This window comes from Megalobrama amblycephala, linkage group LG4 (genome assembly GCF_018812025.1).
Source record: "Megalobrama amblycephala isolate DHTTF-2021 linkage group LG4, ASM1881202v1, whole genome shotgun sequence".
NCBI lineage: Eukaryota > Metazoa > Chordata > Actinopteri > Cypriniformes > Xenocyprididae > Megalobrama > Megalobrama amblycephala.
The window spans coordinates 6,875,697-6,903,188 of record NC_063047.1 but is presented as its reverse complement, the minus strand read 5'-3'; the positions used below and the strand labels follow the sequence as shown (position 1 = coordinate 6,903,188).

The 27,492-nt window shown below is 37.7% G+C and overlaps 6 protein-coding genes across 8 annotated transcripts in view; 1 reads left to right on the top strand and 5 right to left on the bottom strand.

Annotated features, from left to right (window-relative positions):
- sart3 (spliceosome associated factor 3, U4/U6 recycling protein) overlaps positions 1–9,497 on the bottom strand; it is a 39,503-nt gene extending 30,006 nt beyond the window's left edge. Inside the window, exons 1-2 of the mRNA XM_048187077.1 lie at positions 9,180–9,497; positions 2,277–2,403 (exon numbers count right to left, since the gene is read on the bottom strand). Of these exons, the coding sequence (XP_048043034.1) occupies positions 2,277–2,403; positions 9,180–9,377 (325 nt within the window). The 5' untranslated portion in view covers positions 9,378–9,497. The remainder of the gene's footprint in view (positions 1–2,276; positions 2,404–9,179) is intronic.
- A 689-nt stretch (positions 9,498–10,186) lies between these two features.
- On the top strand, positions 10,187–13,545 carry iscu (iron-sulfur cluster assembly enzyme). Its single transcript, XM_048187080.1, has 5 exons — positions 10,187–10,342; positions 10,906–11,019; positions 12,555–12,665; positions 12,779–12,857; positions 12,954–13,545. Exons 1-5 carry the CDS (start codon positions 10,241–10,243, stop codon positions 13,040–13,042), a joined length of 495 nt encoding a protein of 164 aa, XP_048043037.1. The 5' UTR covers positions 10,187–10,240; the 3' UTR covers positions 13,043–13,545.
- Positions 13,546–13,620: 75 nt separating this feature from the next.
- LOC125266036 (leucine-rich repeat transmembrane protein FLRT3) lies at positions 13,621–15,018 on the bottom strand. The gene has a single exon (XM_048186524.1). It carries the CDS (start codon positions 15,016–15,018, stop codon positions 13,621–13,623), a length of 1,398 nt encoding a protein of 465 aa, XP_048042481.1.
- Positions 15,019–17,245: 2,227 nt separating this feature from the next.
- On the bottom strand, positions 17,246–20,512 carry tmem119a (transmembrane protein 119a). Its single transcript, XM_048187079.1, has 2 exons — positions 20,245–20,512; positions 17,246–18,217 (listed from the first exon to the last, which is right to left on the bottom strand). Exon 2 carries the CDS (start codon positions 18,200–18,202, stop codon positions 17,528–17,530), a length of 675 nt encoding a protein of 224 aa, XP_048043036.1. The 5' UTR covers positions 18,203–18,217; positions 20,245–20,512; the 3' UTR covers positions 17,246–17,527.
- Positions 20,513–21,731: 1,219 nt separating this feature from the next.
- Positions 21,732–24,386, bottom strand: selplg (selectin P ligand). The gene is made up of 2 exons (XM_048187076.1): positions 24,211–24,386; positions 21,732–23,718 (listed from the first exon to the last, which is right to left on the bottom strand). The coding sequence occupies exons 1-2, from the start codon at positions 24,211–24,213 to the stop codon at positions 22,801–22,803; spliced, it is 921 nt and encodes a 306-aa protein (XP_048043033.1). The 5' UTR covers positions 24,214–24,386; the 3' UTR covers positions 21,732–22,800.
- Positions 24,387–24,533: 147 nt separating this feature from the next.
- The window catches only part of coro1ca (coronin, actin binding protein, 1Ca), a 52,337-nt gene continuing 49,378 nt past the window's right edge, over positions 24,534–27,492 (bottom strand). For all 3 annotated transcript variants that reach the window (XM_048187073.1, XM_048187075.1, XM_048187074.1), the window contains exon 11: positions 24,534–26,980. In XM_048187073.1, coding sequence (XP_048043030.1) covers positions 26,861–26,980 — 120 coding nt within the window. In that variant the 3' untranslated portion in view covers positions 24,534–26,860. The remainder of the gene's footprint in view (positions 26,981–27,492) is intronic.

Below are 27,492 nucleotides of genomic sequence, written 5' to 3'. Positions count from 1 at the left end.
AAAAATTATATAATGAGAATGTACAACATGAATCCATTTTCCAAACCATGTTTTGTCTTACCCTGAATCATTATGGTACACTTATAATAAGTGTTTATATTCAGACTATTTCAGACCGGACTGGTAGGACCTGCCGCAGAGTATCACGGTAACTGCGTGACTCGCCATAGACATACACGGAGAAAAGTAGCTACAAGGTTCTTCTCCAATGCGTGTGCAGTTCTGTTTATTAACCGCTAGAGGGCCAAAAATCGCAGACTGCAGCTTTAACCTGTAAAAGTAGCAGTTCTTTGGAATAAGTATAAATAGTAATTAAATGCCATTTATACTTTATATTGGCAGATAAATACTTTTTGCACCTCAGTACTGTTGTGCATTAACAGGATGCAATAATAACGAGTGTAAATGATTATATTTATTAAAATTTTAAATACTTTTATCATTATTAAACACTCGTTAGGCACTTTACTTCCACTTTCTAGAACATTTTGATGGGAAAAGGGAGAAAAGTGAGCTCGGCAAAAGGCGGACTCGAACCCTGGTCAATCGTGTCACAAGCTAGTTCTACATGTCTTACACGCTACTGCCTACACCACTGAAGCCGTTGAATCATGCACGTTTTTTTTTAACCTTGTGTGACATTTGTGGGCAGAGCTAGTGTAAATTTGCACTTAGTGTATGACACTCCGAATAATCTTGTTTGCATGAAGATTATTTTTATTACCCCATTGGCAGATAATTTTACTTAAAGCTGCAGTTCGTAAGTTTTGCTTCTTTGTCGCCATCTCTGTTTGAAATCTGCAATTGCAGTTATTTGCGGAATTATCATATTTATGTGGGTTGTGCACGGTACGGCTCCTCAGCGTGGATGAATCTAATGTTTGCTGTCAGTCACTACATCGGTGTGGATACTGTACTTTGGAATCACGTCTTGGAAGTATGACCAAAATAAGAATTTTCACTGGAAAATGTCATCTGAATAAGTAACATGTCTGCCACTTTTGTTCTGACCAACTAAAATAAAATGCATTAGGCCTACTCGCGCTGCCAATGGTGATTAAATCTAGCGATCACTTAGCTCCGATCACATCAAACTGTGCAAATTATTATTACCGTTATACATTGTTCTTAAATTGTTAATGTTAATAACATCAGAATTGCGTGACTGTGTATTTAGTGTGTATTAGCGTTACCTGTAGATTTCAATTTCTGTAGCCTTTCCGCAGTCTGAAGTCTTTTGTTTTTGACTACAGGTAAATCTCCAGTTGTCACTAATGATTGTCATTCGGACCTTTCTGGATTACAATCCGCCATCAAAATGATACGTTTAATTATTCTAGCTGCTGTGAGAAAAGGCTATAAATCATCCGCTACCAGCAGCATACTCACATGCCATATAGCCTAGCTGGGACTCCTCCTTTCTGTTTACAGATGTGATGTAATGATGCAAAGACGAACAGCTGCATGCTTGAATTTCCAGCGGAAACCCACTGAAATTTTATTATAAAACATTATTACAAGCTTATCGTTGTGAATCGGGCTAAGGTAAGGACTAAGGAGATAGTTTTGAACAATAGCTGGTTATGTACTTGTTCAAAAAAAAAAATTGGGGATAATTTTTAACCAAAAAAGTTACAGACTGCAGCTTTAAGTAAAACGCCCTTAATTTAGATTTCCCCCCAGGAAACAAGAATAAATATCTTGTATCATTTTTCTTATTTAGAAAATGCATCATGATTTAAGAATTTTTAGATATCTGTACTTGAATTAAGACAAAAATACTAGAAATGAATACTAAGTAAAGCATTTTTGCAGCATGAATGAATAAATGAAGTATTTAAACGTCGCTTATGCTTTAAAAAGGGGAAGGAGACTGAAATAAACTCTGGGTTTACTGAGGAAAACCTGCTCCTGACTAGGTTAGGTTCACAGAGTAAGTTACCATGGTAACTGACTCTGAGTACAAGTTACCTCACTTAGAAATAGGCTTGGCTAACTCTGCTTTCTCAGGTTTGACACACCTCCCTTTCTGAAATGGAAAACCCAGAGTTTCCCTCATTTCAGGGTTAACATACTTAGAGTTTTCACTTAACCTCCTTTCTGAAATGGGCCTCAGGAATCTAAAAGCACTAGTTGTCCTTTCACTTTATATAACATTATGCACCAATCTTTCTGTTACAGAATCAGAAAAAAGTCTGGCTACCGCACAAGGCACACAAAGAGAAACAAAAAAACAAAAACAAAAACAAGAGGGAAACAAAATAAGGATGTCGTACCTTCAGTGAGAGGAAAGAGTTCACTCATCTTCTGCCTGGCCTTGCGCAGTCTGTGAAGCTTCCCTTCTTGCCTCAGCAGTTTGATCAGGTCCACATGGCAATTGTAATCAAATGCGTTGATTGACAGCTGTAGAAATGGGACACAGCCAGGATGTTAACTTTTGCTTCATGAGATTTATGTGGTATTCACAAAATATTATACAAATTAAATCTCGATTCACAAAAGGGGCTTTCAAACCAGAGGAACATTTTCATTGTTCCTATAACTATTGGCAAAAGTACTCACTTTTTGTACCTGTGCGCTCCCCACGCTTTGAGAAACACTGGTTTACATATACGTACTCCACAAACTAACTCAACGAACATGGAAAACAGTGATAGATGGATCAATGCCAAAGTCCAGGCACTTCTCAACCGTTTACGGTGTCCTCCAGTTGTTGAATGCCGGCCTTAAATGACATCACTGTCATCCGTCATTTCAGTGTTCCTACTGGCGGTGCCGCTCTGGTGGCTAGTTCCTATAACTACCCAATGCGAAAACCCCTAAAGCGGTGGTTCCCAACAACGTTCCTGGAGGACCCCCAACACATTTTCCATGTCTCCTTTGTCTGACACACCCATTTCTGGTTTTAGAGTCTCTGCTAATGAGCTGATGACCTGATTCAGGTATGCTTGATCAAGGAGACATGCAAAATGTGCAGTGTTGGAGGGCCTCCAGGAATGTGGTTGGGAACCACTGCCCTAAAGTATCCTGTAGAAGTTGACCTATAAAAGTTTAGTATCATTAAACATGCTAAAATCATTCAAAATAAATACATCAATATGAGATTACATTGCTCAACGAAAATGCTTAAATGTGAACCATACACACAAAATATCACATCATTGCATTGCTTAAAGGGTTAGTTCACCCAAAAATAAAAAAAGAATTCTGTCATTAATTACTCACCCTTATATTGTTTCAAACCCATAAGACCTTCGTTTGTCTTTGGAACACAAATTAAGATATTTTTGATGGAATCCAAGAGCTCTCTGACTCCTCCATAGGATGTCTTAACGATGTCTTTAGTAACTTTCTGTACCTTGATAGTGGTAATTAAATTGCTGTCTATGGAGGAGTCAAAGAGCTCTCGGATTTCATCACAAATATCTTAATTTGTGCTCTGAAGATGAACGAAGGTCTTACGGGTTTGAAACAATTTGAGGGTAAGTAATTAATGACATAATTTTAATTTTTGGGTGAACTAACTCATGAAGGGAGATTACATAATATCTTCTAAACTGCATTACTCCATCAGCACAGATTTTTGCTTGATTTTTTCCTAACATTTAACAAGCAATACGTTTGGTTGGGTGGATGGCTAAAGATTCATCTTGACAAGGCGGGCATTCACTGTAGTCTAGCACGCAAGAGTGGGAGACATTGGAACAGTTCCACTTCCCACAGAGAGTGAATCTCTGTAGAACTGAAAAACATTGAAAATAAATCAGATAATGTGACTTCTTTTTGATCCACTATATTTTGCAGGGAACAAGCTAAAGTTTTATCTCTGCTTTCTTATGTATTGCAACAAAACAGAAACTGGCTGATGTTTTAGAGATCAGACACACTTGGCAAATTTGGCATTACAGCTGTTGCATAACTGTTATTGAACAGGGACTTGACTACTGTTCCATGCAAATCACTGTCTTTCATCCATTTTTGATGTCAGAAATGAATTCAGAACAAAACAATTCAATGCCAGGCCATAGAGACAGTACCAAACCTGTGCATTTATCATGTAAAAAGTTTGTCTTTTCACAGATTCACATAGAAAGTTGCCACTTTTCTGGGACACACTTATTCTTATTTAGGATGGATGGTACAGACATTGGGACGCAGGGATAAATACATAAAGACTGCAACGTAATTACTACTTTCAAAGTCCAGAAAGGTAGTTAAAGACAGTTATAATAGTCCATGTGACTACAGTGGTTCAACCTTAATGTCATAAAAAAAAGAACAAAAATAACGACTTTATTCAACAATTTCTTCAGTTCTGTGTGAGTCTCTGACGCTGTTCACATTGTAAACACAGTGCAGCGCTTCCAGTTTCTATGTCAGAACACCGGCTCAGTATAGTATGTGTGTGGTGCTGACACAGGAGCCTGTGTCAGTCTCTGATGCTGCTCACATGAACTGCACAAAAGAGAAGAAATTGTTGAATAATGTCATTATTTTTCTTTTTGGGTTTTTTTGGTGTTTTTTTGCACACAAAAAGTATTGTCATTGCTTCAAAACATTAAAGGGTAGTTATCACACACAGTTTCTGCCAATCTCATGTTAATCTTGAGTACATATAGAGTAACAATGCATCCTTGCTATCTCCGAAAAGTCTTTAGTTTTATCATATTTATAAAAGATACATACGCTGTACTGAGTCGTTCCGAAAAAAGTCGAGCTCCTGGAGGCGTGCCTGCCGTGGGCAGAGCTAAAGAGTCACAAGCGTGCGCAGCTTTTGTGTAGAGATCGTCTGCAAGCTGCGACATCATTATAAATAAAAATAGGGAACAAAAACGTTTGTGTTGTTTACATTATATGCACACCGATTGCCAAGAAACCACAGACATTTGATGCAGTTTTACTCACCGCCCGCGATCAGCAAATCCAGTGTCGAACTGGGACTTGTTTACAAAGTATTCATCACCGAAACAAACAAACATACATGCACAACTCCATTGCTGCCCCGGAAAAACAAATTTCATCCACTGTTCCCTTAACGCTGGGTTCTTTGGGAAGCTGAAAAAGGTAATATTTCCCACACAACCAAAAACACACTCGTTGGTGACAGCTCTGCGTCTCATTTCGGAGGCTGCGTCCTCCTGAGGTCACATTTGAAGGCTGCATACATCATCAAGGATGTCTTATTTAAGAAAAGTAACCGTAATAAAATTGACTGATATTCATTGTGAGGTGTAAAATACTGTAATTTCTTTCTTACGTTGCAATCTAATGGTTATTTTTCTTAAATGAGACTGTCTCGATGTATGCGGCCTTCGAAGGGTGCAGCCCCTGAATTGGGACACAGCCATTGTTGAAAAATCTCTCAGCTTCCATATCCCTAACGAAGCGCGTTGATGGGTGTGCTCTTGCTCTTGTTCTGGGTGATGTGTGTGTAGGGTTGGGAACCGAGAACCGGTTCTCATCCGGAACCGGTAGTGTTTATTAAAAAGAACCGGAACCGTGCAAGATTTCTAAGTTTCGGTTCCGAAAACGGTTCTGGTGTGATGGGTGGGCGAAGTGCGGGGAGCGTATCCTTTAATAGAGACGTCTCACCTCATGAATATTATAGCAATGAATGCACTGAAAAGCCCTCGCGCTACTCTATACGTCAGATTTCAATAATGTAGAGAGAGAGAGAGAGAGAGAGAGAACAAAGCTGCACGATTAATCTTTAAAAGATCACATTCTCGATTTCATCACCCATATGATCTAATTCCTAAATGACAACGATTCACCCGTATATTAAACCTTTCACAAAAATAAAATTGTGACATTCAAATCTGCGTTCGCGCTGCCGTTGATCTAAAGAGAGTTGTCATGTGTAGATATAAACAGCTTCACAAACAATCTTTTCAAACGCACAGTATCATTATTTCTGTGTGACAAATATTCCAATTATAACAGAAGTAGGGCTGACCGATATATCGCATGCGATTGTCACACGCATTTCATCAGTAAAGCCGGTTCCCTGATTACCGCTAAATCGGCATCACCTGCTTTCAAATAGAGCGCCATTTAATAGACAGAACCACAGATCACTGACAAGCTACGCAATATTGCGTTCATATCGCAGATGAATCGCCTCCGATAATGAACGCGATATTGCGTGGCTGTTAACTATGTTATCTAATGAACCTTATTGTAAAATGTTAGCAAATATGATATTAGCAGTCTGTTAACCCTCAGGGGTCTGAGGATTTTTGGGACCCTGGAAAGTTTTGACATGCCCTGACATTTGTGCTTTTTTCAGTTGTTCATAAACATATTAATGGAAAAAGTGTCATTACACTGTATTCAGCACAAACTAGGCTACAATAATATGTGAGGAACATGTATGTACATGTTTGTGTTTTTGAAGGAATAACGTTTATGCCTGGTTATTGAAAAAACTAAAAACTTAAGTCACTGAAATAAAGCCAAAAAATATATATTAAATCTTTGTTCACAAGACTTCTGGGTATTTGAGGTTGTAGACTAGAGTTTTTGCTTCAAAATGAGGTAAAAATGATGCTGCCTGCTTGTTCATATAAAACAATAAAGAGATTTACATTTTCTAAAACATCTTTGGTCAAGAAACAGTATGCATGGAGGCGTGAATCCTCGTGAATAATGGGTGATTCTCACCTGAGAAGACAAAAGAATTGCATAAAGAGCTCTAATGAGCTGCATAAATAATGAGCTCTTTCAGTCAGGTAGGCTGTGAAAAAACCCTCTGTTGATCATGTCTCATGATGTAAATCAAACATACAGAAAAAACAGCAATACTGTGAAATATTATTACAATTTAAAATAATGGTATTCTATTATATTCTTTAAAATATAATGTATTTCTGTGATGCAAAGTGTCTGAACAATTATGTTACCTCTATGGCATTTCATATAGGCTTTTAGCTTAAAAGCATGCACATTTGGAGAAATATTGATGGATTCTCATATGTTTGTCAATTTTCTATACAGAGGAGTAATTTTTATTCAGGATTTATTGTCATTACTATGAGCGCTGGATACTGTGTTTTCAATTCATACTTGCAGCCGGAGGGCGCTCTGCCCCTTTTGTCCACAAATGCCGGCTAAAGAAGAATAGGCAATCCAGGAACTAACCGAACTAACTGAGGCCAGAGATCGCTAACTATGGCTATTCAAAACACTTTTCAAGACCATAAATACACGATTGAGACGATGTATGCATGTATTGACTGAATTTGCGTCTGAATAGCGCTGGCTCCGTGGGCGTGGCCCCATTAGTGGATAATGAGCTGAATCACGGATTTCTGACATGGCTCTCTTTTCATACAGATTACATAAACACAGAATATTTGTTTTCGATTTGACTTACACGATTTAAAACCTGACATTTCAATGTTTTTTTTAGACAGAAGTCTCATTTTTTTGTGATTAGTATTCACTAAGTTACAGTTCATTTTCTGAGAACTATCAGATTGGAGTTCGTTCAGAGGGAGACGAGAGATCACACATCATGTTTGTTTTCTTTATTTTACAAAAAGCACAACATTTTGTTGTTACTCTGAGTGTACACAAATAAAAGAAAATATTTCACAGATTAAAATGGTGTATAACTCTTAATTGTATGTGCAACATTGACGGAGTATTTTGAGTCTCTTTCACACTGGTTAGAAAAAAAACGCGGTGATCACGCCGGCGTGACCGCCGACCCGAGGGAGTTAAACTCATTTTACAAGTATAATAAACAAAAAAGGACTGTTTGAGTCAAGTATTGTGCATTTTTCCCTTACTACTATTTTTTATTCGTTGTTTAATTATTTTAATGGAACCGGAATCGTTAGGCACAACCGGAATCGGAAAATTTCTTACGATTCCCATCCCTATGTGTGTGTGTGCACGCTTATCAGGGAGAAGTGCCTATACAAGGAATTCTGCCCTTTATTACATGATAAAGGGCATACTAAAAATTTGCTGAAACATGTCCACAACCATAAGTTGTATATTTGGCACAGACATACTTGTGTTTTGAAACTTTGGCCATGTTTAGCCTGAGAAAGCAACTGTTTAACAGTATAAATAAGTCGGAATGCATGAAATAGCATTAGACCCCTCCTTTAAGCTGTAGTCATTTGGGCTATTTTAATAATGACTTTACTACCTCTCTGGGCCTTGAAATTATTGGGGGGGGGGGGGGATACTCTTTAGCTGGTCTGGCTGGAAAACCAGCTGAAGACCAGTTTATACAAATTTTAAGTATTTGGCATAACATGAATTTATGCATTTGGAAGATGCTTTTATCATAATGCAGGTCGCTTATGCTAATGCATCCAAGGTATACATTTTATCAGCTCATGCTTTCCCTGGAAATGAAACCCATGACCTTGGTATTTCTAGCTAGACCATCTTAAACCAGCTAGGGTTGGTTTTAACAGTTTTTAAAACAAGCATGCAGTACTGGCACACTGGTGTTTTCTTTAGCTGTTTGTCAAATCAGAAATAGCGTCTACTCCAAAACAGAAGGCAAAACTCAGAGCAACACAAGGAATCCCAAACCAAACGTGGACATGACCACTGCGCAACAGTATCTTCACCCCCCTAAAATCCTCCTGCTACGGCATTTGGTCTGCAGCTCAAAACTAATGTGTAATAATCATGATTCAAGTCTAAAATCATCACAGCATCTAATCGGCGTCTCTTGACAACTCTGTTGCATACAGCTCCCTCTATTCGAGCTCTATGGCGCGTATTTGAACTCCATGCGCACAGCACGCGTCATCAAAACACTCCAACAGTAAACTTTATTCTTATATATTTCACTTACAGTCTTTAGACATGCAAGGTCACAAAAATCCATAGACACATTGAGGACTGCGTATAGGTGGAAAACAAGTAAAAAGGCAAAATGAAAGGGCAGTTTGGAAGGTTTAAATATCATGACACAAGTGTTCGCTAGCTCACTTAAGCCTTTGCTAGCCACATTCCTCAGGAACACAGTAAAACATTTCTGTATTTTTATTACTTCTGGACATGTATTTTGTATGCTAGGCATGTATGACCTCTCTACTAAACTGGCTCTGCCAAATACATGAACAGAAGCTCCCCAACAGAGTCGTCCGTGGGGTGTTTTGAGAGCTGCGTATGTGAAGAGAGCCGTTAGCCTCATTCATTCCTCTCACCTGCTCCTCCAGCCGCTGGATCTCCGCTTCATTCTCCCGCTCGTCCTCAGACGTGTCCTCTTCATCTTCCTCCTCGGAATGCTCAACTCCCATCCCTTCTTCTTCTTCCTCCTCCGACTCCATCTCTCGCTCCATGCCCTCAGCCTCCTCTTCGATATCTGGCAACAACGTCTGCTCTTCGTTACCCGTCGCCGCCATGTTGAGTACTATCTGCCTGGAAACAGGGGCAGGGCTCGCGCACACAACACGAGAGCTCGCGCGAAAAACAGGGGGCTCGTGCAACCAGAAGGCGGGGCTCGAGGGAAAAGCAGGGGGCGCGTCCCAAATACAGGCATTGGCCGCTGTCATTTTAGCATTTTTTTGTTACTTCATTTGTTACTCTAGTCCTTTCCAACGAAATTCTTTGTGGTAGCTTGGAAAACTATCTTCGTTTGTCAATATCTGCATTAAAATATTCTCCATGCTTGTCCAATACAGCAGTAATAACACAAATACATTGAAATTCCCTAATATTCACATATAATGTGCATGTTAAAAGTCAAATATTTAATATTACTCATGTAAACGTGCTAAATATTATATTTGTAAATGTTATAATTATGTGCAGGATGAAATTGCTCCCCCTGCTGGTTGAGTTCCGTGATAGCGCCCACTGTCGGAGGGCATGTTTTTGCAAGCGGTACTCATCAGTGCAGAGAGTAGTAACATCAAATATAGAAATTAGAAATACATAACTGCATATATAAATATAAAGGTGGAATGTATATTATAATAAAAGATTACTACAATATGAGCAGTGGAGACGTGCTCCCTTGCTGGTTGAATGCAGTGAATTCGCTGCCACTATCGGTTGAGTGCTTAATGTTTTGTGCAAAACAGCAATGATATTAATTATAAGGCAGAAATTATATATGCAATATTATATTAAGGCGAAATTTATGATATCTAAGTTACAGTTTTAAAAACTTGTGTAAAATAGATGACATTTGTATAATGAGGTGTTTGGTGAAAGCGCGCCCCCTGCCAGTTGAGCCCAGTGTGTGCAGCTGTAGTCAGTCATCATGGCGTTAGTAGCGGCAGCCAAGCGCTGTGCATCCTCTGCACTTTTCAATAGATCATTGTCATTACCCGAGCTCATATCCGCCTACTCTTATCATAAAAAGGTAAATATCACTTCTTGTCTTACGGCTGACCATCCTTCGATAATGTAACTATGATTTATTCAGTTGTAGTTCCTAATGTTTTAAGAGAACAACTTTGTCCCAGCGTGGTTGCTAGCTAGGCTAACATTAGATAACTGCGCATGTAAACAAATCAGCAGAACATTGTACGTTAGACAATATATTCAGTAGTCTGCTTAAGTATAAAATTCATGTCATCAACTGGTTTATGTATTTTTGTCTGAGATAAAATGATGACATTCATCCATATTTACAGTTAGCTTCATAATCAACTTGATTACCTGTCCTATAAACTCATCAGTGATGTCTATCAGTATATTAACTGTGCCACAGGTTAATAAACCTATGTTTTTTGTATATTGATAGTACACTAAAGAATTACCAATAAATATCAATGATCTGTAATGTTACGCTATGAAGGTCACTGTCATTATCTATCAAGGGAACTTTTTCATTTGGTGTAAATTGTCATTCTCACCAGTCCTCAGATGAATTGTCTTTGATTGTTAAATATGATCAGCATGTGGTCATGCTTGTTTCTGAAGGTGGTGGACCACTATGAAAACCCTAGAAATGTTGGTTCCCTGGACAAGAATGCCAAGAACGTGGGCACTGGTTTGGTAGGCGCACCTGCATGCGGGGATGTAATGAAACTACAGGTAAGAACTTTCTGCTTTTAAAATGATGAGGCTGAATACAGCAATATTTGCCAACTGTTTAAAATAAAAATGCTAAATGTAGTAGTAGCTATTTGTCCAGTTTTAGGTCAGACAATCTGGTTTTAATACCATATCTGTCAGCCTGGAGCCAGATGCTCATTTTAGATCATCACTATTTTATACTTTATCCAATGGTATACAATTAATAAATAAATAGTTAATCGATTGGAGATAGGCTAAGTTTAAGCTAAATGACATAACATTATATTACATAATATTGAGTGTTTTTGCTCCAAAATAGTTCCAAACCAGAGTCACAGCAGAACGTTTGTGTTACACAGTGGTGTTTCTTTCTTAAAGGTGCTCTAAGCGATGTCACACGTTTTTAGGCCAAAACATTTTTTGTTACATACAGCAAACATCTCCTCACTATCCGCTAGCTGCCTGTCCCCTGAACACACTGTAAAAAAAACGCAAAAAAACGTCTCTGTAGTTGCCACAATCTCCAAAAACGGCAACAAAAACAAACTGGTGCAGCCTGGACCACGAAACATAATAAACACGCTCCAGCCAATAACCGACGAGAATGATTTTAAATGCGCGTTCATGACTGTTTCAGGAAGCACAGAGGGGAGGGGGAGGGGGAGGAGGAGGAGGAGGAGGGAGGGTCTAGCTAGCCTCTGTTTTGTTTGACAACACTTCGAACGTCAACAGGAAGTTACTCCACCCTGGATTGCTTAGAGCACCTTTAAATGATTCAGCGTTTTTAATGATTCAATGACCCATTCATAAAGATACTCACTTGCTTCATTCCTGAATGAATTGGCCGTTTTGAATGAATCAATGAATTAATCAATGACTCCCTTATTAATACAGTGACTTGTTGCCACCTACTGGCAGTTTTAGTTTCACATTTAAAGTATAATTTCTTTTTTTTTCTTTTTTTCAAAATTTCATATTTCTATATTCAATATATTTTTTTATTAAAATTTTGTCTGATTTCATTTGATTAGTAACAACTTATTCTGATTGCATTTATTGAATAAATGTAAACATTTAAATAAAAGGGGACGCAAAGGTTGCCTTTAAAAGTAAAAATGACCCTGGAAATCGATTTAAATAACACTCCTTAATGGAAAGGTTCTGGAAAACTTTCCTTTTCTAGGAAATACTAAACAAATTACAACAAAGTATGCCATGGATCTGTGTGTTTGGTCTTAAAGTGACAGCAGCCTAATATACCTATTTGCTGCTCTGTGTCATTAATCTGAATCAAACAAAAGAGAAAATAACTGGCTGCACTTGACTGAATTATTTTTACCTTTTAATAGGAATACATTTATATTTAATTAAGAATATGCAAAAAAAAAATTACATTTGATTATTACATTTCTGTACTAATAACATAACATAACACAAAATAACTTCATGATAATAAAATTTCTCATCATGTAATAAGAATTCTGTCATATCGCCCACCCCAAAAAATATATGTACATAACACTGATCGTTCACTTGATTCTTTTGTTTTGCAGATTGAGGTGGATGAGAATGGAAAGATAATAGACGCCAGATTCAAAACATTTGGATGTGGCTCAGCCATTGCTTCCAGCTCACTGGCCACAGAGTGGGTGAAGGGGAAATCGGTGAGTCATTGTGACTCAGACCAACACACACATTCACAGTGTGATCAGATTATCTCATTGTGCTCCATATTTGTTCTCAAACATTCCTACATTTGTAATGTCCTCTTTTACAGATTGATGAAGCCCTGAAAATCAAAAACACAGAGATTGCCAAAGAACTTTGTCTACCACCAGTCAAACTACATTGCTCTAGTAAGCATCAAAATGATTGTTTGAGAGTGCAAACACGTTGAGGGTATCAAAAAGACATGGACTCAAATGCTGTGTTAATTTTTTTTTTTCTGGCAGTGCTTGCAGAAGATGCGATCAAGGCTGCATTAGCAGACTACAGGCTCAAACAGAAGGACAAGGAGACGTTGGCAGAAGCTCGAAATTAATTCACCAATGAGTCACTGTCACCCACTCTTGCTGTGACTCAGGAAAAAATGGTGTAGTTTATTCCCTTATTGAGGTTGTAATAAACATAATAGCCAGTGTCTATCATTACTGCTATATGCACACTGCCTTAGCATTGCTGGTTTGAAGTGCTTTGTATTGACAGACTGTGGGGATCTTTAGATTAAAGTTTTTTTCTGTATCTCTCTGAATCACGCACATTAAAATAAACTTTGATTCCTAAAGATCTCATACTCTGACATGAAATGTTCTCAATATTAAATGTATAATACTAAAATGCTTTTAAATATATTCTACTACACTTTATAAAGAGTAAAGTATGGGTTTTGGGAAAAAAATGTACATTTGTTAAGCTTTGCAGGAGGGTCATTATAGTTTTGGCAGTGATTTGTAAGCAAACAAGTGACACCAAAAAATCAATAGATACCTGGGCTTTGATGCTGTATTATTTCTTGTAAAAACTTAATAAAGCTCTAGATGTTAATGTTGCATCAACCATTGTTTTGTATTATCCCCTACATATTTTTCTGCACTAAAAAGCTGTCTGTAATAATGCGGGTTATGAATGTGTGCTAATGTCTTCTTGAACCTGTGGAAACGGTGCAACTCTCAAGTTTCGGAGCAGGATGTTCTTCAGTACCAAAAGCACTGTGAGCATAAGAAGTCCTGTAAGCACACAAAGAACAGCCAGGACCGCAATGAGCACTGGGTCACTGGACTGCAGCATTGTCCGAGGAGTGAATTCGATGTCTCTAGTTGTGGTCATTGAACGAGTAGTTGTTAATGATCCTGGTTGCCGACCTGTTGAATTCTCCACACAACCAGGTTCCTCATCTGTGGCTGGACTACTGGGTACTTGGGTAGACGGGGGTATAAAAGATGTCAAATTTAGCGAGAGACAGTTTTCGTAGCTCAGTCTCTCTAAAGTGGGCTGGTCTGATCCAAAGAAGGACCTTGGTATTGTGCTCTCTGGCAAAGATTTTTGACATCTAAATGAACTTGCATTGCATGCAACATCAGATCTAACCAACATCGATGTACTTGTAGTCTGTTCTATACGACTTTCAACCACTTTTCCAGTTTCTGTGCTTGTATTTAAAGATGACGTTCTCTCAGCTGGCTTAAAAAGTTTTGGACAGATGGCCATGACCGACAGAGTTAATAGCAACTTCTGTGCAAGGTGCAAAGGTGTTGTACATACTAGATCCGATGCCATCCGTAACCTGTCCATCAGAAGCCACTTGTAAAGATACATAATGTCACACTCACAAACCCACAGGTTATTGGCTAGCTCCACCGACTGGAGACGGGACAATCCATCAAAAGCCTGCTCGGGTATAGAGCGTAAACAGTTACTGTTAATCTTTAACACTTGTAAGTTCACCAGTGCACCCAACGAGGACGAATCTAGGGCAGATATGCAGTTTGCCGACACGTCGAGGTGTGTCAGCGAAGAAGGTAAGTTAGGTGGCAGATGAGACAATCTGTTCCCCTTAAGAGTCAACCTCCTCAGTTTGCTCAGACCTAGCAGCGCCCCTGGCTGAATCGCTCGTATCCGGTTATCCTCTAGGTCCAGGCGTGTGAGGTTTCCAAGCTGCCTTAGAGATCCAGCAGTGATGTAGGTGATCTGATTCTCTTGAAGCTGAAGGGTCTCTAGACTTGACGGCAGCCCCCGAGGGAAACGAACCAGTTGGTTGTGGCTGAGGCTCAGTTCCTGTAGGCCTGAGTACGGTTGAAACACATTATCCACGTTGCAGAGCCGATTCCGGGCTACAGAGAGGACGGCGGTGCTTAGGGGGACAGAGCGAGGCAGAGTATGTAGACCAAGAGACTCGCACAGAACCAGAGCACCAGAATGGGGACAGCAGCAGCCGTTGGGACAGGGTGACACAACCAGGCCGGCAAGGAGTGATGAACAGAGATACAACAAGAGACAGTAGAGAAGACTAGGACGCATGGCTCACTTGAGGGAAGAAGATTAAGAGGGATTGATAAGGGAAAGAGAAAGGAGAAGTTAGTAACTGCTTTTCTTTTACCGCAAATTAATCTGTTGAACAAACTTAATTACCATGATGGACTCTGCGACTCCTCCAGGTTGTATTTCCTTTCATGCGCGTCTTGAGCTTGACTCCAAACGCCTTATCAAATGTGTTACTTAGACATAGAGATGAAGTACTCACCATTATTGCCCTGTTTCAGCTGACCCCTCGCTTTCACTCTTCGTTCTTTCCTCTTGTCCCTTCTAAAGAATGGTCCGTGCTCACCCTGAAAATTCTGGGTAGCGGCCCATCAAACTTTAATGGCAGCCTTAAGGTTTTGAGTTACCTGTTTTGTATCTTCTTCACAATGTAAATTAACTGGGCACTCCAGTTGCTTTTCCCATGGCACAGCTGCACTGGGTTAGTAGAGTAGTTTTTTGTTAATAAGAATTCTGCGCAAGAAATATGTTATTTGATCGTCTGAAGAACAAAACTAGGTGGACCTCAAGTAAACTGTATATTTATGTTAATCATGGCTGGCCAAATTCATGTTCAAGTCTAAATCGAATCAGGAGTGATGAGAGCATGTCACTCTCTCCCAAAGAAGTGAGAGCAGTGTGCATTTCCAGAATTATTTAGCACCTCGTGGACAAAAGAGGGGAGAAATTGACCTTGAGCTATGGTTCTTTTTTGTGGCTCAAGTTTCTGGCTCATTAAGGCTTCACTTCATTTCTTTGATGTTTACTCTTTGGTGATGACTTCCATCACTTGTCTTGGCCTCGCTGTAACAAAATCTGTATATATTTTAAAAGGTCTGAAAATAACTTGCGTGGAGAATTCACACATGACTGAACTTGTGAATTAATTTGGATAATCTATATTGGATTTATGAAGTTATCCACAAAAAGTTTAATACTGGCATAATGTAAGAATCATTGTCTGCTTCTGTCGCAACCAGTATATTTCCATTAAAGCCAGATATTTCCAGATATGTCTGAAAAGCCTATTGTAATAAGCTTCTGAAATATTGATTGGATGTTGTATGGATGTGACAAAAGCTCTGTAGCTGCCGCCGTTATGCTCTGTTGGGATCTGTTACTGGGGTTCTTGAGTTTCATATGCTTCAGCCAAGCCAACACAATACTTTTGACAAACCACACCATTCAAGACAAACACACAGGACTCAAGAAAGTGGTTTGTTTTATATATCTAATAATTTATTACCATAAAAGTTCATTTAATTTTATTAAACACTTATATATGTTCTTCTTTGGGAGAGAGTGACATTTGCTCTCATCACTCCTGTGTGATTCGATTTGGACTTAAACATAGTTTTGGCCAGGCCGTATTTAATTTAACTAGTTTACTTGTGGTTCACCAAGTTTTGTACTTCAGACAATATATAAATAACACCTCTATCAAACTCATATTTTATTACAGTCAGAACATTTTTGTTTGTTTTTTTTTTTGAAAGAAATGAATACTTTTATTCAGCAAAGACACATTAAATCGATCAAAAGTCACAGTAAAGGCATTTATAATGTTACAAAAGTTTTCTATTTTAAATAAATTCAATTTTCATCAAAGAATCCTTAAAAAAAAAAATAGCACTATTTCCATAAAACTAAGCAGCAAAACCTTTTTTTCAAGATTGATAAATGTTTCTTGAGCACAAATTCAGAATATTTCTGAAGGATCAAGTGAAATTATGCTGATAATCATCACAGAAAAAATGCATTAAAAAATAGAAAACAGTCGTTTTAAATTATAATATTATTTCACAATATTAGTGTTTTTTACTGTATTTTTGCTCAAATAAATGTAGCATTGGTGAGCATAATGGACTTTTAAAAACATTTAAAAATCATACTGACCCCAAACATTTGAATGATAGTGAATCTGCATATGAAACTATTTGTTTATTTGAAACAGAGCAGGAAAGTAAATGTTTGGAGAGTTTATTTTCCTTATGACAAAATCATTTATACATACCTGACAAAAACGTAATTAATTAAATTCAATACTGAGGAAAGTCATGAAGTTTAGATAAAATAACAGTCATGTACAAAACCTGACAACATCTTCAGAAAATACAGTATAAATTATGGGTTACCATGCATAGACATTTCATTTGTCAAATATAACTCAAAAGAAAAAGAAAGTTTGAAAAGACATTTTCACGAGTATCTCAAAACTAGATAGTGATTCACAAAATAATTTCAAGTTTGTTGTGTACACCATTTTATTTTTCATATGAATATTGTTTTTTTGTTTGTTTTTTTTTTGAGGAAAATCATTTTTAAAGAAACAAAATTGAACAGACACACATCATTTTCTTCCACTCTTCCTCTGATGGTACACAGTTGGAAACATACACAGGTTGCAAAATGAGAAAGAGGGCATCTACCAAAAGATTCCAAACAGTAAAAAAGAAAAAAAAAAAAAGTTTGAAATCAAAGAAATTCCTGCCCATTAAAGAAAAAGCTCTCACGCTGTGCTGTGATTGGCCTTTCTGAGGTGACACGTACAGACCACTGGCTGACTGGAGGTGGCATTTGAGGTGGTTGGCTGAGGCTCCTCTTTCTTCTTGGGCTCATCTTTCTGCATCTCCACCTCTTCAACATCCTCCACCCTCTGGACCTCTTTCGGCTTGGGCCGGGGGTCTTTTCCTTCCTTCTCCCCCACCAATGCTTTAGTAGGTTCTCGTAGGGTCTTTGCAGCGCTTGTCTTGCCATCCTGGATCTGGTTATGAGGTTTCTCCATAGCTTTACTAGGCTGGCTCATGTATTTCCTGGGTGCGTAGGTCTTCGGAGGATAGTAGGCCTCGAGCTTGCGTTTATGGCTCATCGCCGAAGCACAGCAGACGATGAAAATGATAACTACCAACAGAGAGGTCACGACAATGATGAGGAGCAAGTTCTCTTTCAGAAAGTCCACCACCTGGTTGAAGATGAAGTCTTTAATGCGAATGAACGTGGCCGTTATGTTGGGAGATGGCGAGGGGGATGGGGGAATGTGGGTGGTACGAGCAATGGGGAAGATGAGTTCGGGTTCGTCCCCGCTGCCCTCCATGGAAACGTTGAATGGGGCAGGCTTGGCAAAGCAAACGCTGCCCCAGAGAGCAGTCAGGAGCAGACAGACAAAGCGCAAAGAGAGTGACATGCTTCCTCTAAAGACCTGTAAGAAAATGGACACAGACGTGGCCTTTACTAGTCATTCCCATAGAATCAGGAAGTGAGCATTTTTATGTTTCATCAAGGTGGTTACAGCAGTTTTTTTAAAGTTATAATTTGGAAAACTTACTAGTGACCATTCAATTTTTATTAACAAACAGAAGAGCATAGAAATAATAAAATAAAAAATAAAAGCAAGTATCCAAAAAGCACTATGGTATTACCATGGTATTATTTTTAAGTACCTTGTAGTACCATGTAAAAATGATTAATATTCAATGCTTTGGTATATATTAAAGTATAATAGAATTGTTATTTGATTACATAACAGTACAATGGTGTATTCTTGTCACATTTTTATGTATCCTACAATTTGCAATCTTAAAAATAACAGTTCTTTATTGGCATACATGAAGAACCATTCAGTTCCACAAAAGGTTCTTTATAGTGGAAAAGAGTTCTTTAGATTTTTAAAATGTTTTTCACACTTTTCACTGAAAGGTTTTTTGGTGAGCCAAAAATGCTTCTTCTATTACATCACTGAAAAAACATTTTTCCACCTTCAGTAAATGCAAAAAGACATCTAGATGGTCAGCTGTCTATCTACACACAGAGAGCTTTTATCAGTAATATCTGAATACTAGGTTTTCTTTGAGTCACAGGAAGGAAGCTGCTTGTATCAAACATGTCGCTGGAGAATCACTATACATGTTTCTGTTGCCTCGCAGGAGAGGAGCTATTCTTGTTACATCCAGTCATTACTTATTTGGGGTGGAGGCAGAGGGAATCCAGGCCTGGTTTGTAATTTCCCTGCCTGGCTGATGCCACCCACTTACCACAGAAAAGCAAAAGCAAGGCCAGATATATATTTGTGAGGGCGCAGCAAGGCGTGGGAGAGCCACAGCTCACAGGCCTGTATTTACAGCCCAGCTGCTATGAGACGAGCCAGAAACCAGTGAGACTATTTCTGCTCTTGCGCAATATACGTTCATCAAGATTTTTTTATTTTCTTTTTCATGCTAGACATAAAACATTTTTTATTTTTTATAATAATTTGTTAAAAAATAAATGACAGATTTGAACCATAACTCTCTTAATTTGCTCTTAGCTGCAGAAGTAGTGGAATAGGGAAGTTCCCAAATGAACACCACCAGAAATGGCAGTAAAAAACACACACACACACACACACACACACACACACACATATTGAGTATTATCCAATAGTCATCTCTTCAGATGCTTCACTTTAAAACTTAAATAAACATTTCCCTCTCAGTGCCGACCACACAGACTAACTCTCTGACCACATTCCTTCCTCTGCAAATAGGAAGGCGTTTTCCCACATTTTGTATAAATAATCTACAAAATGAAGTAATAATCTTCACAATGTGTTACTGGAATGTTACTTAAATAATGAGTAAGTGTCTGAATAGAATGTGTGGTATCATCTGCATAGACCACAGAAAAAAAGTCCCTTAAAAAAAAAAAAAAAATCATACAGTTATGAATCTAGGGTTTCGGATTCAAAAATACTGTATTGCTTTTTAGGTGTAACAAACTGTCCTGAAAATTGGTTTGTCCAAATAGTTTGGCCTTTGCTATAGCACAGCATTAGACAATATAACTATTATATAATAATGTAAACACTCAAGCCACATTTAAAATAAATATCACAAAATATCAGACCAATCAAACCAAGGGTTTTTTAATGTACAGTATATATAGTTAATGTGGTGAATTAAGTTGGTTAAAGACCACTGGGTTAGAATTTGGTAAAGTTGCATAGACAAATCAATCTGGTTCTAATAAAAGGTCTAGCATTATTTGCTTAGAGATTTGATATTTTGTATTGTATGTGTAACATTTACACATTCTTAAACACTTTTTGATGCCACTATATCAGGAAAACATTAAATTAATAATTAAAATGCATTTTTGAGAAGCTGAAATCTATACTGTGTATAGTAGGCATAAAATGCAAATGAAACATCACGTATACCATCTCAAAGAAGGAAATGTAAAAATACTCACTGCTTGTGTTACTTCCGTTCTCTGATGCACTTTTACACCGTCACTTCAAGCTACAGGTAGTCAAAATAAATAAAGACAGGAAAACAGCTGCCTGTGTTGGTTCTCAAAAGCTTATGGAAGCTTCTGGCCATGTGGGTTTTCCTAAAAAATCAGGATAATTGCACAAGGACATTTCCCTCCTCTCTCTCCATCTCCTCCCTTTTTCTGTCCTTCTCTTTCTCTCCCCTTGAACACATGGATGCATAGGATAAGGACAATCTAACTACAATCACCGAACGAGAAAGCAGTAAGATGTTACAAAATAATATATTAGGCTGTAAAATTCTTCACATTTTATCACTGTATTCCGTCACAGTTTTATTTTTACTGCCGCAGACTGAACAGCCATTGATTAGTCAAAAGGTCAAAAACTGACCGCATTTACTTTCTTAATTCAGTAGCATTTATTAGTGCACGTTCTCCCAAATACTAAAATAGTTTATCTTCACAATCTTTGCTCTTTTTCAGAAACTATTTCTTACTGACGTCACACACAGCACAGGCTACTGGATAATACGGCAACACTTTACAATAAGGTTCATTAGTTAAAATTTTAGTTAACTACATTAGTTAAACTAAAAATGAACTGCACTTATACAGCATTTATTAATCTTTGTTAATGTTAATTTCAACATTTACTAATACATTATTAAAATCTTGTTAACATTAGTTAATGCACTGTGAACTAACATGAACAAACAATGAGCAACTGTATTTTCATTAACTAACGTTAACGAAGATTATTAAATACAGTAACAAATGTATTGCTCATGGTTAGTTCATGTTAGTTAATACATTAACTAATGTTTAACTAATGAAACTTATTGTAGAGCGTTACCGATAATATTGTGTACTCAACTAAACTTAAGTTAACTCAACTTGAAGATAACCTTTGTTTCAACTCAAATAGTCAAGACAATCGGTTACTTTAAGTTTAATCCACTGTCATTATTTGTGAGTTGAAACAAAGATCATCTTCAAGTTGAGTTCACTCACATTTTTAAGGCAGCAGATAAGCTTTCATTTCTAAGTTTAACCAGCTGAAAATGTTTTAGTGATAGCCATTTGACTTGGTTAACATTATCCAATAGCCAACTTGAAGATAACCTTTGTTTCAGCTCACAAATAGGCAAGACAATTGATTACTTTAAGTTGAATCCATTGTCTTGACTATTCGAGTTGAAACAAAGGTTATCTTCAAGTTGCGTTAACTTAAGTTTAGTTGAGTACACTCACATTTTTAAAGACAGCAGGCGAACTTTCATTTCTAAGTTTAACCAGCTGAAAATGTTTTACAGTGGGCATTAGGCATCGTTTTACTCTTGTTCTGTTTGGCTCAATTCTGGTATATATAGCAACACCCACTTTTCACAGCACAATCTATCTCCAATGGATAAAATTAAGAAATTCAATCACACTATGGAAGTAAAATGGTTTGAATACAGCAATTCAAATTGACTTGAGAATTTATTTAACATTTCTTAAATTAATTTGGGTATAACACTGTACAATGGCTTTCATGTCATTTTGCACAACATTCATCTATCAAGATCCTAAACACATTCATACTGGAGTCGACTACACATACAGAATGTACATAGAAAAGGGACAATTATACAGTATAAAAAATAAAAAACTACAAAATTAAAAAGAAAATAAATGTGAAAACAGACAAAACTACATCTTGCTTTTCTCAGTGTTAATCTTGTTGACTTTTTCAGTTGTGTGAATTAAAAATGGCCAGTGTGTAACTTCGGCACAAAAGCAAAATTCTTTTTGGGAACTTGTGAAGGAATATATTTTATGTACATTTGCAATGATATGTTATGTTCAGACTGTGATAATCTCTAACATCACTCTGTTAGAGTAAATTACACAGCGCTGGTTGAACCACAGGCAGGAATAGAACATATTCAGCAGTATATGCTGCCAACCCTCACTAATGCCTGAGCTCCTCAGAGAAAGTAGTATAGTATTTCAACACTGGAATGATTGTATAAGATTCAAACATGCAAAAACATAATTAAAATATAAATGTTCCACTGATTAAATACATAAAAACTTAATACATACATAGATATATATAAATCCTTAGAATTGAAACGTAAAAGTACAGTTGAAAGTAAAGTACAGTAATAAGGTTATGGTTAATCCCAGTATTAAAAAAAATCTAGATCAATAATGTGCTAGATCTACATCTGAGCTATGAACGAACAGTAGTATAAAGAAAAAAAAATGATGTGCATATATATCCTATTGTACAAAAAAAAAAAAAAAGATTCTTGTAAAAGGCACTTCAAAGCCAGGTATCAAATTATTGAATGTCAGTGAGTGAGACACTGAGAACCCCTTTGCACAGATATGCTGTGAACTGTATTTTTTGATTTTTTTGACAGTGCAAATCATTCTAGAGCTGAGCTTCGGTCAAACCTGAGCATGGACTTAAAATAACCACAGTGTTAGAGAGTAAACATTTCTGTGCATACAGTGCACACAGCAGGTGAAAGGTCTAAACTTCTAAATAGGGCCCTCTGTATCAGGAAGAAAGCTGTTTAGAGTAAGATTATCTCCGTCAGGATCTCCATCCTCAGTATTCGGGATCAGTGCTCCATTACTTTTAGGGTGTCGTCTTGGCTTTGGAACAGGGTGATCGGTATCATTCATAAGGGCAGAAATGCAGACCATCTCGGTCTCCTGGAGAAGATGTGCCTTGTGCCTGTATCTGTATGTCGAAAGTTTTGTAGCCAGGCAGATGGTGCTAATGATGAAGATGGTCGTCAGCGCAGCCATCGAGGCGATGGCGATGAGGCAGCGACTCACAAGTCCGCCCTCATGAGAAGAGGCAGTGGAACATGAGTGGGTTGTTGATGTGGTTGATTTTCTAGTGGTCGTTGAGATAGCTGCAGTGATACGTCTTCTCGTATCCGTAGACATCTTCGTAGTGGCTGATGTCATTCGCTTTTCTGTTACCTTACCGGGCTCCAACGATGCAGGAAGTGTGGGGGCAGAACTTCCTGCTTGTGAAATGTGTCCAGTACCATTGCTATTACTTGTTGTGGGAAGTTGGGTGTGCAAAGTACTCTCATTATGGACTGTCAGGTTCTCGGTTCCTGCAGAGTACTTCTGTTGGGTGTGGCTCAAACCTGGAGTGTGATGGTAATCTGTAGTTGCAGAAACATTTAAATCCGGTATTACAGTTGTCACCTCTGCTGTCTGTAATGCACTCGAAGCCTTTAAAGTTTCCAGAGTGGTGCTACTTGTATTCTGGGCTTCAGCTACACTTCTTGTGCTGTGTGTGTCGTTGCTGTTTAGCGATGTGGTGTTGTGACTAATTTCCCTTTTCATCCTAAGATATCTTGATGTCACAAAACTACTCAAAGTCAGCAGCAAAACAAGAACTGATAAACACCCAAGTCGGTTAGTCACCATCGCCATCTGCACACATGCACAAAAAAAAAAGTTAATAAAAAATAAATAAATTCATAAGCATATTCATATACTGTCTGGATATTATTTGAAGCATATGGAGAGGAGCCTTTAGACAAATGAGAACAAATCAATAATGGAAGAGCAAAACATCTTGTTGTAACATTTAAATGGGTTGCTCGTACTTTGGCAATCTCATGTGGCATGTTGAGTTTGTGACTATAGCATGTAGTCGGACCATTTGGGTGAAATACTTCCTTTTAGCTGATAAAGTGTTGTACTGTCATCAACACTTCACTACTCATTTTAAAATATATTATGATTATGGTCATGGTAACACTATGAAATTTCAATCTTTAACAATATCCTTGCAGATAGTCAACCATGTACTTTCTCTACAGTTGAAGGATTTCAAAAAAATCACCACACCATATAAACATAGCATCTTAATTTAGATATTAAGTTTAAGTCAAAATTCAAACTGAAAACAAAACTACTTACCATCCGTTTCTACCACCGACCGGGTCTTGATCTGAAGTTCGACTGAAAAGTTAGGTCCCCTCACAAACTCACAACGCAATGTCACAAACCTACTCAATGTACAAATACAGGAAGTCAAACCTCATGAAGCGTCAGGCTAAAGCTGAGGTTCACAAACTGACGCAAACACGAATGAGCAAGAGAGAGACTTAAATATCACATCTTAGTTCCTCTAAAACGTTAAACTAGAACCTTTAACCAACCAAACTTGCTTTCACAAAAAGGTTATATAATTAGAGGACAAAAATATATATATTTAAATAAATACGAGAAAGACAAATGCCAACATTTCAGTTTATTTATTTTTTATTTTCCTCGTAATCAGTAAGACTCTTTATACTTGAAGCAGATGGATGAACAAAAATGGAACAGTTATGCACAAAATTGAATTTCTAGATATCCTTCCATTCGATTTTTATCATTGGAAACATAAAAGGCTCACAGTGTGCATAATGATGAACGGGTAATGGGGGAATATCCTTAAAATCATCTCCAAATGATGGACAAACACCTTCCTACAGCCAAAGAAAAAATGAAAAGGAAAACTAAAAAACATATATACAACGCATCAAAATAAATCACTTCCATACAGCCTTCTTCCCGCATTATCTTTTCAACCTACATAAATCCCTTTTTGCTTCATTCATTCACTCCTTTGAAACCACACACTCGTGGCTGCATCACAGATGCCTCCTGAGGCCACTTAAACACTCAATCCATCACACATCCTGAATGTGATCCAGCTTGGCACATCTGTATCCATAAGCACGGTCCCTACGTTTTCAAACCCTTCACTTTAAAAGTTCACCCAAAAAGAGAGAGCGAAAGCGAGCAAATGACAGAGGTATTGAGTTGTTTCTGTAAGATCTGAAGCCTCGTTTTAAATGAAGTACTTGCAGGTTGGGCAATGGTTCTGAGGTGAGAAGGTGGAGGCTATTTTAGACTAAAAAGCATGTGGAAGAGGGAAGGTGCTTTTCATAACCTATGAAAGAGGCACTAGGTAGTGATGCAAACAGAAATGAGATACGCAAGACGTGTCAAAATGAAAGCCACAAGAGAACATTCTGACAAAGGTTGTAGCCAAAGCAATCTGATCAACAGAATCACAGTTTCCTCTCCTTATCTTGGCATGGAAAAATACATAACCAAGCTAAATAAAAAAACCTCAAACTTGTGGCAAACGTAATACGGCTGTAAAAGGATCATCTAGATGTGAATCTCCCCTTGAGAGAATTGGTTCTGCTTGGCTAGGAGAGCACAGTAGAAACAGCGCGTCGCAAAATGACCTAGTAGGAAAAGGAAGTCAATCATGACTCCCTCTTTTGCTGGTAGTCACGGTCTACAATGCACAGCAAATGTATGTACAAAGCTGCTGAGATTCAACTGAAAGCTTGGTTTCTGAAATGGTATGGATGGCACAACTAGATGAGATCTGAATCAATTAATGAGAAAGCAAAGCAAACCTAAGTGTGTTTCTTAGACCTGAACAATGCCTGACTAGAACTAAGTCAGAGTAAAAGCTATCAAGCCGGTAAAGTAATGAACAAGTTTTGCTGCTAAAGCTAATAAACATCTATGGGATTTTTTTTTTTTTCTCTTTTCTGAGCTTATACCCTCATGTTTTGAAGCCGAGGCTTTCTACAGTTACGCAGCGAGACCTGAACTGTTCCTGGCTTCTTTCAGGAAACAGAATGAGACACTTCAGAAAAGTGCAGATATGTGGAAATCGGAAAAACTGACTATTTGCTTGCATTTGTGATGAGCAACTGTTGCCATCAAGAAAGTATTTGGAGTTGTGAGAAGAGTACACATTTAGTGTGTTCATGGCAACCGCCGGAACCGGAATCATTTGGATTATTTTACCAATTACTATCTTAATACATACATGGGTACCTGAATAACAAAGAAACAACTTTAGTGGAATATTTTAGAGCACCTGTATTGTTTTCCAGTACTGGTTTGTAAACTTTTTCAACTCTACATGTTTGCCAGGTTGATTAAAATCTTTATTTTTTTATTCTTTAGAAAGACACCTTTAACATTGACAAATGGTTCCAATGATTTCCTCTCCTTGCATTACTAGCATATTGCTTTGTCCCTTATAAGTACAAAATGAAAAGCTAGTCAAATACTGTCAGGGAGGTGCATAACTCCTCGATAAATTTGGCAACTCAGAAGGGCGAGAGAGGAACTGCAATACTGATGGCTACTTCAAACTTTGAGCTCATCAAGTTCATGTAACTGCATCATAATGCAAGCTTCTTGGTCACAATTTTTAATAAGAAAAACAAAAACAACTAAGACCATTCAAGAAAACCAGATAAAACACAGCCATTGCAGAAAGATTTGGAGTGAGATTTGGAGTAAAAGCTAAACGGGTCAAATTTAGAAATAAACTGAAGGCGTTTATATTTTTCCAAATGGCTATGAGGTGTAAACAGGTTTTGGGGATTGCAAAAGGAATAATTGATCATCTTGGAATGTTGGTTGGAGTCTTTGCAAGGCAGGCTTCAGACGGAACGCTGTCATGGTGATTGGCAGTGACGGGTCCCGCCCACCTGGCCAATGGGATATCCTGAATAGAAGAAGGGGAAGGGATTACAGGGTCCTTTTAGATGTCCATTTTAGACAACTGCTCCTCAAGTTTGGCAATTCTTTTTTCCTGACTGCTGACCAGCTCTCTGAGAGATTTGATTTCTTTCAAAACCTCATCCAGCTTAGCTTCACTTTTCTGTTGAGGAAGAGAAAAAAAAGTAAAAGACAAAATGTTAAGAGCAATTCTCGCAGTATAAAATAAAAAAATAATACACATTGTTTTGTGCCAATATATTTGAGTTATGACTTGAACAAATGGGTACCACAATGACAACCACTTAGTTTTCCAATTCCACTACCCAAAAACATTTCGGTAACACTTTAATTTAGGGTCGTTAAACTAGTTGCTTATTAGCATGCATATTACTAGAATATTCACTGTTTATTAATAATTATTAAGCACATATTAATGCCTTATTCTGCATGACCTTATTCTACATTCTTAATCCTACCCAATACCTAAATTTAACAACTACCTTACTAACTACTAAAGAAAATAATAGTAAAAAATAAAAAAACCTAAGTTTAAAAAATAAATAAATAAATTTGCAGTAGTTAAACATGGTTTAGCTGTTCACTGTTGTTCGGGAATCATTGGAATATCACTCCAAACAAATCAATGGCCCATATGTTATTTTTGTTTTATTT